We start from the raw sequence: 13,976 nt of genomic DNA, 5'->3' as shown, positions 1-13,976 counted from the left end.
CTTATACACCCTAGAAAATGTCACACAGTGACTGATGAGAGCAAAGTCTCCTGGGTGCATTAGCTTCATTTCAGGTGGGCAGGCAGCTGATGGAAAATTAGCAGGCTCAAGAGCTCTGGGGACATGGGTAGATTAGCAGGTGGGAGAAAAATACACAGCTTGAATACATTAAGAAAATTGTTTGCTTTTGATCATTTATTTTGAATGATACATCGGGGAAGCAAACTGAAGTCTAAGTGACTCAATGCTTCCTGTAAATGATGACCCTGATTTTGTTCTCATGCCACTTTTACACCCGGTAACTCCATTGGAGCTACCTGACTTACACTAGTGTAAATGGGATCAGAACCACAGCCAGTGCCTGTGATGCATGTGGATGAAGGGGAGGGAAGAAAAGGGATGAAAGAAAAATTAAAGGATGAGAATGGAAGACCAGAGCAAGGGATGGCAAGGAAACGTGCCAAGAAGGAAGGTGTCATAGCAGAGGTGTTGGGGAGGGTAAGTGTGGTCCAGCTGTTAGTGCATGGGACTAGGAGGCTGAAATACTGGGTTATGTTTCTTCTGTCCACTGGCAACATATGTATCCTGGGGCTACTCACCTGCAGGACTCTGAGGGCCAATTTTGGGTATTTGGAAAACAGGAGTTAAGCTGAGGGGCAGTAGGTGTTCTTCAAAAGTGATATGTGATTGGTGGAGAACCTGTGGTAAAACTTAGGAGTTGGGGGAGGGGCTTAAAATGTAGTTAGAATATTCTAGAGCCTTTCTGAGGCCAAGAGGGCAAAGAGATAAAAGATCACTTGACCTATAAACAGGTTATTTAAAGCGGTCAATAAAAATAAGCACAAGATGAAATGGAAGGAATTACATGCATTGAGTTTACTTTGGATGAACTGTGGCAGTGAAATGATCTCTAAGAACCCTGATATGGTTACACGCTAGCTGAACAATAGATCAAAAGTTCCTTAAAATGTGAAGAAACTCCTGAGTTTGGAGCATGAGAAATAATCTGAGTGGGACAGTGACAGTTGATCAGTTGGAGGAAACCAAAGCATGGTAGCCCGATATGGTCACAGCCTGGGAAAGTAGTCATGGTCCGGGGAACGAAGTTCACCTATTTGTAGCCTGTAGCACATGAATGAGGTTGCACCAATCAGAAGTTTTTTATTTTATTATATCCAGTCTTTTCAACTCTGGCAAAGTGCATAGGAAATAACTGTTCTATAGGAATGGCTGAACCACTCTTCTAAGGGTAAGGTCAGAAAGATTTGTATTTTCTGTGCTCCACTCCTTTTGTCAGCACTCACAGCAGCTTTTCACTATGTGACATTCCTCATTCATTGATGCTACAAAATTTCTCATTAGGTTTAGCATCTTCCTTTAAACCACTACACAAACACCGCCAGGGAAGGTAAATTATCCGCTGAGAGTTGATTCCTTCTGAAGCAGCTATTCAGCACCAGACAAGCAGATACTTTACTCTATGCTCTGCTTTTTGCTTTGCGTTGCAAAACCAGACATACAGTTGATTTCTGCCTATCAGACTCCAGTGAGCAGTTCAACAGAAGTCAATTGACTACATGGCTGAGGAGCATATTACAGGGCTACTGAACTTAGTACAACAGGGGAGTGAGTTGAAGTCAATGAAACTACTCACGTTAGCAAGTTTTGGCCGTCTCCATGATGTCAAAGGGGTGTGTGGAGTCTGTGGGTCAGCAGCCATGGAATTTACTGTATGTTGCTAGATTCTAGCATTATAACTGGCAGGAAGGATGGTCTTGCAATTAGAGCATTAATCTAGGATTTGGGAGACTTGGAGTTCAATTCCTAGCTCCTCTGCACACTACTGACCTTGGACAAATCACTTAGTCTCTCAGTTCTCCATTAGTAAAATGGGGATAATAGCACTGCCTCACCGCACAGTGGTATTGTTAATAAGATGTTAAAGATTATGAGGCATAATAAGGATCACGTAAGTATCTATGACTGGTAGCTTAAATGTAAAGATTTTTTGGAAAATTAAAACTAATACAACTCTCTCTCATAAATGTTACATACTGGACTCTGCTTTTAATAATTTGTATTTAAATATTATTCTTATATAGTGGAAACCACCAATCAAAACAGGAAGAGAGACCAGAATTTTCTATTTCTGTGTGGGCTTTTTTCACCTAATTAAGCAGGTTTTCTCTTAGCTCACTGGCTCTTGCCAGAACTGTGACTAGAGTTTTTTTAGTAAATAAGGTGCATAGGCACTTTAAAAAAACCCACTCAGAGAAGTTAATACATGAAATATTATATTCTCTAGGGGGAAAAAATAAAACATTTCTTGTAATGAATCATCTGCTCGCCATATTGTCAGATGAGTTATTTTGTCATCAGAAAGGTTAAGCTGAAAATAACCCTCTTCATGTACAGCAGAGAACAAATGGGGTGAAGAGGGAAATCTATTTCCTTCCTTCTGGCTATTTTACATGGACTGTTCCCCAAGATACAGCTGTCTCTTATGTTTACTGCTCATTTACATTTTAATGGAGGCCCCATTGAATATCCAATTACGGCCAAATTAGTTACATTTATTTATTACTCTTTCTAACTGAGAACAGCAATGAGGCCAGAAAGGTTATTTTCACTGAAAATGTATCTCCGTGCATGCTTAAAATTTCTGTGGGACACAAAGATAGTATGTTAATTCAGAGTGCATCTAATTAAAAGGATTAGTAACTATGGTGCAGTGGGCTGATGTTTAAACTATTGCAGGTGCCTGGCTCAATTAGGAAGCAGGCACACAGGAACAGAGTACATGGGGAAAGGCAGTTAGGATGGAGGATGAGGCAATGTGAAAGCAAAGATTTGTATTTTAAATTAAAGAAACATTTAAATTTTTCCATTCTGCACAGTAAACATGAATGCTCTATTTACATTTCCAGTGAGCCCTCAGAGCCAGTTCTCACAGATCAGTTCTACTTTATAAATAGAGTCTGTAAAATGGCATCATGGGAGTCCATATTATTATTAGAAATGGTCAAATCTGAGAAAAATTCCAAGGAAAATGTTCCCTTTTTTAATCAAAAAAGTTGTGCTTCAAAAATTTCAATCTGTTCCATTAATCGAGACTCTGTCTCCATTTCCCTGCACGTGGGGTAGTCATTTTCTGCTAAACAAGGTGGGTGTAAAACTTTACCATTTGAATGTAGAAGCACGTTATGCTCACTTGGAATAAGTGTAGATGATGACACAAGGTGCAAGATCATGAAGTATCAGGCACATTGGGTGGGATGGGAGTTAGGTGACTAAATACCTTGGTGAATTCCACCCATCATCTCTCAGTTACTCCAGTTTAAATTCCAGTTTAAACTGGCTCAGTGTGCAAAGAAAATGATGCTATTTTCTAACTGCAAATCTGCAAACTTGGCTTGGGATCTGAATGGCAAAACGTGTTTTCTATTTTACCCTGCTGCACCAGTAACTCTGATTCAATCACAGGTTATACTAGATGTGTATTTAAGAGTTAGTTGAAGTGTGCCCCTCAAACATACGGCCTGTGATTATACATTTCAAGTGATGATGCATGAATTCAGGAAAGAGCACAGCCTGACTATTTTAGTTGTAAACTGAGCACATTTAGTCTGATATTCATTGAAAGACAACAAACATGGAGTCCCAGAACGCCATTTTAACAACCTCTTTTCAGAGTAGAACAGCACTTTATGTGGTTTATTGGACTATGAACATATGCTGCCTCTCAAACATTTCCTCCTTCTGCTCTGTTGACAAAAACTTCTTCATTTGAGAACTTATTAACCCAGAAAAAGCTGTTAACGGTCTTAATATCCTAGGAGTTTCTGACTGGGATGAAAGGTTGGCAAGTGATAAAATGGCAACAACAACAAAAATACGAACAAAATTACTGAGTGTGCAGATCTGGAATCACAATTCTGAAAAACACACCTGGGTGTCCTAGTGATTCCTACCCAGCTGCAGTGCCAGTGGCAATCCCCTCATCGACCAAGATACGCCAGAATAGTAGGTGCGGCCTGCAGTCCCAATGTGACCCGTGACATTTTACAGAGTGGTCTGTGCATGGCCTCCTCTGTTTTGCAGAACCGCAGATTACAGGGATTCCATCTTGCCTGGAGCCACATGGCTGTGTTGCTTAAGGGGGGCATTGCAAATGTGAGCTAAATTGTACTTTGGATAAGGGCAAATGTAATCTACTCTATTTGTAAGCAAACATAAACTGAGGCCCTACACTCCTGGCTAGCTGCCAGTGTGACCTTCATTTGGGTAAATCTGTCTACCACTACACTTAACACACTCAATTGTATTATTTGTGTGTCCTCTTGGACTAGATCCTTGGACCAAACTCCCATGGATTTCAATGGAAGTAGCATCAAACTCCGTGCAGGTTCTACCATATCACATACCCCCATGGGCCTGGAGTGCAAATGAGATGTACAGGTGATCTCTTACTGCAGGGCGCCTCACAGGACTGATTTTAAATTCTCCATCAGTTTTACAGACACTCTTTAATATTTTTGTACCCACCTAGGTGCTGCCCTCTACTGCATACATTTTTGCATTCACATAGTCATTTGTGTACTCTCCAAACATGACATGGGAGAGAAGAACATCCTTCTAAGAAATAATCTCCAGTAATGCAGAGAATGAAGAATGGGTATGGATTTAATTAAGGTCCTCATGCTATTTTCAGCCTACACAGGTGGAAAGTAACGATCAACGGCATCAGCCGGCATGGAAGGGGGAATGATTCAACAGGTTTGGATAATGTGTCATTATCAATTTAGCAAAAGCTTTTGATTCTGTAAATCATGAGAGACTATGGAAACTTTTATTCATCTCTGGACATCCTGCAAAGCTTAAATCTGTTGTTCAGTCCTTCCATGATTGCCTGAAAACAGCAAGCTACCAGACATCTTTTCAGTCACCAGTGGCACCAAACAAGGTTGTGTACTGGCTGTCACACTCTTTTTTTATCTTTTGTTTGGCTATGCTGGTGGATGCATTTTATGACACTGACAGAGGAGTCTTTATCCAGTCCCCCACTGACGGGAAGTTGTTCAATCTTCAATGCTCTGAGCTTGCACGAAAGTGGCAGGTTTACTCATTAAGGAGTTTTCATTTGCTGATTATTATGTACAAGTTGTTCACTCAGTTGATAACACTCAATTTATAACTAATCACTTCACTTGTGCAGTCAATTATTTTGGTTTGAAAATCAACTTAAAGAAAACTGCAGTACTATACCACCCTGTGCTGGGGGATGTGTCTGTCCACCCATTTAGTAAGATCACCAATGATCTTCTTAGGACCCTGGAGAACTTTTGCTACCAAGAGAGTATGCTGTAACAGATGATGAGATTACTCATCACATAGCTAAGGCCAGCTCTGCATTTGGGATGCTGTCATATCACGTATGGAATGATAGGGGCATCAAAATAAGCACTGAGATAAATGTTTATTGGGCACTTGCAGTTACAATACTTCCATATTATTGTGTGAAATGGACAGCATACCACCACCACATTGGGAAACTTGATCAGCTCCCCATGTGCTGTATTCAGTCTATTTGAAGGGTCAAATGATGGGACAAGTTTCCCAATATTGAAATCCTTAGTGATGTTTGGCATCAAAAACATGCTCATAAAAGCTCAGCTGTGTTGTATGGCTGGCTAAAGAAGACTCACGGCCATATTTTATGGTCAGATACAGAAAGTCATACTGTTCTCAAGGTGGCCAGCACAAATAATATAGACACATTGAAGTCAAACTTGAAAGCACGTCAGACTGATCCCAGCAATTGGGAAGAAACAGCCCATAACAAAGCAAGGTGGAAGCAGATTAACCACTTTGTCACGGTTAACCACTTTGAAGCAAGGCACATTAATATCTCATATGAAAAATGTGAACAGTGCAAAGCAAGGATATAACTGCCTGCAGTGGTCATGGACAACCTTATTTGTCCTACATATAAGCATATTTATGGTCCTCAAAGACTTTAAGGTCAGAAGGGACCAATATGATCATCTAGTCTGACCTCCTGCACATCACAGGCCACAGAACCTCACCCACCCATTCCTGTAATAGACCCCTAACCTATGACTGAGCTACTGAAGTCCTCAAATCATGGTTTAAAGATGTCAAGGTACACAGAATCCACCAGCAAATGACCCGTGCCCCATGCTACAGAGGAAGGCGAAAAACCCCCAGGGCCTTTGCCAATCTTCCCTGGGAGAAAATTCCTTCCTGATCCCAAATATGGCGATCAGCTAAACCCTGAACATGTGGGCAAGACTCACCAGCCAGACACTCAAGAAAGAACTCTCTGTAGTAACTCAGAACCCATCCCATCTAACATCCCTTCACAGGTCATTGGGCATATTTACTGCTAGTAGTCAAAGATCAGTTAATTGCCAGATTAGGTTGTTCCATCATACCATCCCCTCCATAAATGTATCAAGCTTTGGCTTGAAGCCAACTAGGTTTTTTACCCCCATTGCTCCCCTTGGAAGGCAGTGAAGAACAGGTTCTCAAACTTTTTGTATTGGTGACCCCTTTCACATAGCAAGCCTCTAAGCATGACCCCCCTGAACTCCATGAGCACCCCTTTCATCCCTGGCTCTCATGTATCCAGGTCACTTTCTTCACCTAGGCTGTGTTGTGAGGTGAGCATCAGGAGCTGCTGCTCTCTGCCCTCCCCTTACATGGGGGCAGTGAGGGAGCTAAGGAACGTTGGGGGGGGGGGGGTAGGAGGATGTGAGCATTGCTTGTAGAACATCCTAGCATCTGTGAAAATGTGAAGCTTTTAATTCAAATATGGGTTAGTTAAGTTCTCTTTGGTATTTCTAATGCACCTATGATCTGAGTACCAATGTAAAATACAACCCCTACAAAACCATGCAGAAGAGATGGAAAAATAGATTCCCCTTCTTTTCTTCTCTCTTTTGAGACTCAACACTTAGGAGCCCTAAGACTAGGGGAGTCAAATACAGCCCACATGACATATTCTGAGTCTCCAGAAACTAAGTTTTCATTTTAAAAAAAGTAAATTTCTAGCTCTCCTGGTTGCAGAGATTACACTTGTGTCACGTCTGGAAGGTTATTGATGGCTGCCTGAGTCTGAAGCCAGTTCACACAATGACTCAGAGGGGTGAATTTCCTTGCACATACAAATTGGTTTAAAGTGTCAGCCTTTGAGCCCAATGATGAAACTTCATGTTAACATTGTTATCACTTATTGTAGGGAGGAAATGGGATTGGGTGAGTGAAGCTCACTGGGTTAGGAATTGGAAGTTGCTGCAAGAAAGAGCATGCAAAGAAAACAAAAAGGATATGGGAGGGAAATAGAGAAAGGAAGAGAAACAAAGGATGGGGATAGCAATGCCAGAGGATTCTCTTGCTGAGTAGTGAATGCAGTAATAAGGCATTGAAGTAATAAATAACACTCAACCTTTAGTTACTACAGAAAAGGTCATAATCCCCCCTGGATATCCATGCAAACGTCTTACTGACCTCCGTGGGCATTCCACTGTGCACTGTGGGGAGCATATTCTCCTGAATCTATAGCCTGGCCCAAAGTTCCTAAATTAAGTATAGAATTTGGTCCACCTCTCCAAATAAGTTTGACATCCCTGCCTCTGTTTTGTATCCAGACATGAAAGGGATAAGAAAAGCACTTCTTCCCTTTCCTTCTCTTACATTCTTAAACTAAAAAACACAGACGGGCTGATATCTCCCCACAGCATCACAGCATTCTATACTACTTTCTATAGTTTAGAGTAAATTGAATGGGGTGTCATCACTGCTAATACATACACTATTTTTTTTTTAGTTTTTTCTTAAAAATACAACCTCATGATCAAAGCACTCTAGCTTCTTTTATACTGTATTTTTAGTGTACAGTAGAACCTCAGAGTTAGGAACACCAGAAATAGAGGCAGTTCACAACTCTGAAATGTTTGTAACTCTGAACAAAATGTTATGGTTGTTTTTTCAAAAGTTTCCAACTGAACATTGACTTAATACAGCACTGAAATTTTACTATGCAGAAGAAAAATGCTGCTTTTAACCATCTTAATTTAAATGAAACAAGCACAGAAAGTTTCCTTAATTTTTTTGTCATCTCTGCTGCTGCGTGATTGTGTACTTCCAGTTCCAAATGAGGTATGCAGTTGACCAGTCAGTTTGTAACTCTGGTGTTCATAACTGTGAGGATCTACTGTATATAAAAATACTTATTACAGGAAAAAAATAGGTTAGTGTACAGCTCTAGTTCAAATATTGTTTTCTGTAATTCTCGGTTTTCTGGTGCATTCACCTTCTATAGCAAAGGAGGTGAGAACTAATCAGATCAAATATCATTGCCACATCTTAGATACAAAGGTCTCCAAGGAGATAATGTTGATGGAAATTTTCTGTTGTGCATTTCAGAAAATACCCACTAAGAGTGAAAATCCACAGGGTAATCCACCTTACTTTGTAACTAGAGACAATGCCAACATTTACGGGAGAACAGGCAATGTAATCATTTCAGAGTCAGAAACAACCTTCTCTGCAAATTGCACATGCAAAAACTTGTGCGACACATCCAGAAAGAAGTCATACATAGCCTTCAAAAGATTTATTACTAAAATAAGTTTGTCAACAATAAAATAGCTTCTGCATCTTTGCAGTATGTAAAGAAAGATGTTATTCCCAAAGTTGTGACAGATGATTTTAAAAGAATATTGCATGTATCTAACCTATAAATAAAGCCTCTTAAGACAACTTCAGAGGGAAGAATACTGAATGATATTTTTACCAGTCAAACATCCTTTAACATTGATTCATATTGTGTATTCAGCTCATCATATCAGCAATATTAAACAACTTCTCCATTTTATGAGACTGTAGTTTCCTCTTGCTAAAAGCTTATTTACCTGAAGTAATTGGTCTAAGTAATTCCATCTCCAGGCAAGTGTCCAGAAGTTTGTAATATCCATTGATCAGCCCAAGAGGTAGAAGTTGAGATGAGGTGTGGTACTGCATACACAGTAGGCATTTTTAGTAAATGCTAGGCAGCAGTTCTTCAGTTCATTTGCTAGGTGGGGTGTGACTGAGCTGCAGAAGCTCTGGTCAGGCTGAATTTAGTGGGGAAGTATATAATAAAAACAGTGCAGGAAATGTTAGAGTTCATTTCTTGCCATTTTGGCTGGCACACTCAATTGGACAACACAAGGAAAGCCTCATGTTGCCTCAAACAAACAATACACATTGTATGAATGAGGATAAATGAAATAGCCTGACTGCAGGGAACAGTTAACCGTGTTCACTTGGCCTTTCATGTTGCTCTGCTGTTGCATAGCTATCCTAATGCTGGCTTATTCAGCCATAGGGGACTTTCTCACAATGAAATTTTTGGGTGGTGGAGAGCTGCTGTAGTGATTCCTGAGGCATCGCTCTCACTAGAGCTGGTGCAGATTAGCAGAGCATCCTTTAACTTCCTGTAACTTGCACCTGAAGATTTGAACGGTACATACCAACTCCAGGATCAGCATGGAGTGCAATGTCACTTTTGTCACATCTCTCTTGACTTAATGTGGAGTGTTCCTGGACCAGACCCTGGGATCTGGACCAATAATTATGATTCTCTTAAAACTCTACAGACTATTTCATGTCTAATGGTGCACTTTATTTCTCCAAATAGTATATTTATGTGAATGCACAGATACATTTTATATCAATGTCCAGCCAGACACTTGGAGCCCCATCACTGAATCAGTCTATTTCCAGTCTGGTCAATACCACCCTCTGACTGCCGCAACCTCCCCATGAACAAGTTTCTGCCTTAGGCTCCCTGCACCAGAGTGTACACCAGTGGAAGTCAGGAAAATGTTGGGCTGAATCTAGTCTTAGGGCTCTGTCTGAGCGATAACTAAGCATGTAAGAGGTGCCACGTTTGCTTATGCTGTCACTACAGTTCCCAAGCCTCATTCACTGTTTTGTGAAATGCTTTATATTAGAATACATTGAGCCTGAAAGGCAAAAGGCAGTATAGGAGACTGCATTCTCACAGTGTGCTATGAATAAAGCATGCTGGGCAGTAGACAGATTTTTTGTTGTAGTAATGATAATAGGACTTAATAAATTGTGAATCATTGCTCCCATATCAAAATCACGTATAAAAACCCAATTGAGAGCCAGTCTTACTCCTACTGACGTCAATAGCAAAATTGCTACGTGTCATGTTACAATGGTGAAGAATCACAGACAGAATAACTGTCTTTGCTTCACTGTGAAGTGCCTGCCTAAAACCTTCCCAAGTCCCTTCCAGAGGACTTACAGTGACAGACTTAAAAAAAAAACAGTACACATATCCTTACAGAAAATGATGGGAATACATGCTTTCTATGAATTGCCCATAATCAGAAATATAGATGGAATATTCATTATCTGAATCAGCACAGGGTACACACTAGTCTATGACATCACACCACACTGTGCCATAAAAACTTACATGAAGCTTTACAATTACCTTCACTGTACATAAGCAAATCAAACAGACAGGATTTTTAAAAAAAATGAATACAGTAACCAGATTTAAAGGAGTAAGTTAGACCCTGATCTGATATAATTTAAAATGATGCAAACTTTTCCATTTTAAAAAGATATATCTTTATTCTTCTAAGATTCTTTATTAACTGCCAAAATAAAGTCTCATTTGTAGGTTTCCACATTGTTCTTTAAAGCAGGCTTTCAAACTGGGGCCTGGCTCCAGAGCTGAGACCTGGACAGTGTCTGTGTGAGAAAAAGTGGAGCCTGATGGGAAAAAAGTTTGAGAACCACTGCTTGTAAAGAATGCTCTCTTTTGAATGTGGGCCACAATGCAAATGAGTTCATTTTCAATTTGGCCTGATAATCGCATCACTGCTATGGCCAAGATCCAAATTCCTAACTTTTTATCATGCCTGTCTCACTGGCAATTCATATTATGGCCACAGAGAAATGCTGAATGTATCAGTGTTGCATAATTAAGAGACAGAATTGCTTTTAGTTTGACTCTTAGAATATAGGACAATTCATAAATCAAATAATTCCTGGGAAAATCCTTGTTAAAAGGTACTTTGAAAGCTAACAATTGCCTCTTCCACCTCACACTCTAAAAAATGTCATGTGCTGTTTACACACTGTCTGGCTTTCAATCCAAACCACTTGACTCAGCATCTCTTTCCTCTCCATACACCAGGCATGTAGTGCTGTAGCCATTACTGCCCTATCAGGGCTGAATGAATGGCCATGCAGCTACTTGGTTTTGGGATTTTGGCTATAAAGTCAATTTTGTATGTGTTTTTAGCCAGTAACATTAGGAGATTATAGTTGTAACCACAAAATTAGCAACAATTTACATACAGCAAAATCAGGTTGTTAGTATTTAAAGTTCAGATTAAAAATATTGATGAAATTATAAAATTGTACTATGTTTTGTCAAAATGCAATCAAGTTACTTTTCTAAATAGAAAAAAATGTATTAATGACTTTTATTTTTGTCACTATCTAGCTACTATACACCTTTTCCAATAATTAACTTTTAAGGGGAAAATTATTAAAACAAATTTGCATATTGAAATGATGTGTAATGAGAATTAAGCTTGAATTCATTGTGGAGCCCGATAACATGAGGTTACCTGATGTTGAATGTCAAACCATGGAATCTCACAATTTAAAAACTGGCTGCTACTTTAACATCAACATGCATTCATAATGTGATGCAGGCCCAAATCAGAGTATAAGGAATTGCAGAGAAAACAATCAGTTTTCCTTCTCTAAACATGCCCTGCCAATGCACTCTGATTTGGAAATCTAAGCTGTTTGTATATTGGTGATAACTTCATTTGTTTAAGGGTTGCATATGACTGATCTTTCAGTGAGGGCTTGTTTACACATGGCATTATCTCTGATAACTATCCCTGATAAATTTCAGCTATGTCTACACTGCAGAGCCTATGCTGGCATAGCCCCCTTAGTGTAGATGCAACCGACAGGAGTTTTTCTACTGGGGTTGGAATACCACCTCCCCAAACAACATTAGCTATGATGACAGTAACACTCTTCTGTTGGCATAGCTGCATCTACAGGAGGAGCTTTGTTGGCATAGCTATGTTGCTATGGGTTTTTTGGTTTTTTTACATCCATGAGTGACATAGCTATGCTGGTATAAATGTAGCCCAAGCCTTTATGTGTGCCTTGTTCCTCTTTAGCTTAACCCACTTGGGAAAACCACTATTCTGGAATAAGAACCCACTAGTTAATTAGAGATAGTTAATCAGGGAGTTTTCCATGTTTAGACAAGCCCAGAGACATGTGACATACAGAGAAGGCAGTTAAGACTCTCTGTTCAGTTATTTTTATTTATATAAAATGCATTCAGGAAACCCCTTAATATTAGTAAAAATATTGTAAGACTTTAAAAAGGGTTCCTTCAGTGGAACTACCATCAGCACTCCAAAAGGTCCTGGATTACATGGGCTTGACCACCACCCATCCAGCTCTGGCCCTAGACTAAATGGCACCCCACCTGAGGAGCATCTTTGGCCCCTCCCCCATTTGTTAAATGTTTGAATACCTTGTTTTTTATTGCATTTGCAGCCCATTTCACAACTTGGATGCACAATTTTTGCATTCATGATTTATCCCTATCATAGAAGATAAGGAAAATGTAGTTCGTAGAAAGTCTGGAAGGTTTCATGAACTTCTACAAAGGTCCAGAATATCCTAGGACGTTAGTGAAAAAATGTATCCACATAGAGAATACCTGAAACGTTTTACTTCAAACATTCCATTTTCCCCTTTTCTCCGAACAACACAACCAGCACCTGAGCCCCCGCACCCCAAGTGGCTCCTGCCCCGATATAGGGCCCAGCACCCACCCATTTGTTAATTTATGTTCCTATTCTAGCACCAACTGCTGTGAATGCTCAAAACAGCCTTTTACCAAATACCCCTCACCCTGACCATCCCTCCCCAATCACATCCCCTGCTGCCCTCCCCAGCCCCTTGCTCCCCGCTGACCTATTCCTCCAGGCGTCCTTCCCTGGGACCTGCTCCTTCAGTGTTGCCCCCTGCACACCAGATCTGCTCCTCCACTGCGCCCTGCGCGTCTCCTCCCCTCCCCGTGGCTACAGCTGCTCCTCCATCCCCGCTGCTTCCCCTTGATCTGCTCCCTCATCTCCGCCACTCCTGCCCGCCTTGCTCAGCATCCCGCCAGCGCCGCTCCTGCAGCACTACGCTGCAGGCTGCGGGGCAGGAGAACAGGACACGGCAGGTGCCAGGGCATGGCAATGCTCGACATTCAAGCGAAAGCGCAGGGAGCTTCACTTCTCTACTAGGCATGCGCACGGGCACTGCACATGCTCCTGAGGGCCGCCCGCAGCCGGGGTTTGCGCGTGCGCAGAAAGGGGACGCGGTTCTGGGGCGGTGCGCGCAAAGCGCCCCTCCCCCCCTTTTTTTTTTGGTTGCCCTGCCTGCGGGCTGACACGGGCTGTGGTGTCATCGGCGCGCGGCCGGCCTACCTCGTCGTGGCGACTCGAGCCCCTCTGCACTGAGCCGGCCATGCCCGTTGCCCGGCTCGCTGCTGCTGCGGAGGAGGCGGAGTTTGCCCGGCGCTGAGCCTCGGGGAGCTGGCCCAGGTCATGGCGGAGTCCCCGCCGGTGCCGCTCTCCCTGCGGGAGGAGACCCCGGCCGCCCGCTCTGGCTCCGAGTCCGAGTCGGAGGCCGAGCTGTCGCAGAGCCTGGCCCGCACCAAGATCCGCTCGTACGGCAGCACGGCCAGCGTAGCGGCCCCCCTGGCGGAGCGCTACCTGGAGCATAGCCTCAGCGCCGGGGACACGCTGCAGGGCATCGCGCTCAAGTACGGAGTCACGGTAAGGGCTGCGTCGGGGCGCTGGGGGAGACGGGGCCCTACGAGCCCGTGGGGCGCCAAA

At 42.0% G+C, this 13,976-nt stretch overlaps 1 protein-coding gene across 4 annotated transcripts in view; it reads left to right on the top strand.

Annotated features, from left to right (window-relative positions):
- Window positions 1-13,540: 13,540 nt before the first annotated feature.
- LYSMD2 (LysM domain containing 2) overlaps window positions 13,541-13,976 on the top strand; it is a 35,656-nt gene continuing 35,220 nt past the window's right edge. For all 4 annotated transcript variants that reach the window (XR_010921318.1, XR_010921317.1, XM_067555835.1 and 1 more), the window contains exon 1: window positions 13,541-13,916. Coding sequence is in view for 2 of the 4 variants with exons in the window: in XM_067555835.1 (XP_067411936.1) it covers window positions 13,686-13,916 (231 nt within the window). In the remaining 2 variants the exon portion in view is untranslated. The remainder of the gene's footprint in view (window positions 13,917-13,976) is intronic.

This window comes from Emydura macquarii, unplaced genomic scaffold (assembly GCF_026122565.2).
Source record: "Emydura macquarii macquarii isolate MOO-44397 ecotype Brisbane River unplaced genomic scaffold, CSIRO-AGI_Emac_v2 contig_1644, whole genome shotgun sequence".
Taxonomy (NCBI): Eukaryota; Metazoa; Chordata; order Testudines; family Chelidae; genus Emydura; species Emydura macquarii.
Note: the sequence above shows the minus strand (reverse complement) of the source record. Positions and strands in the feature narration are given on the sequence as shown.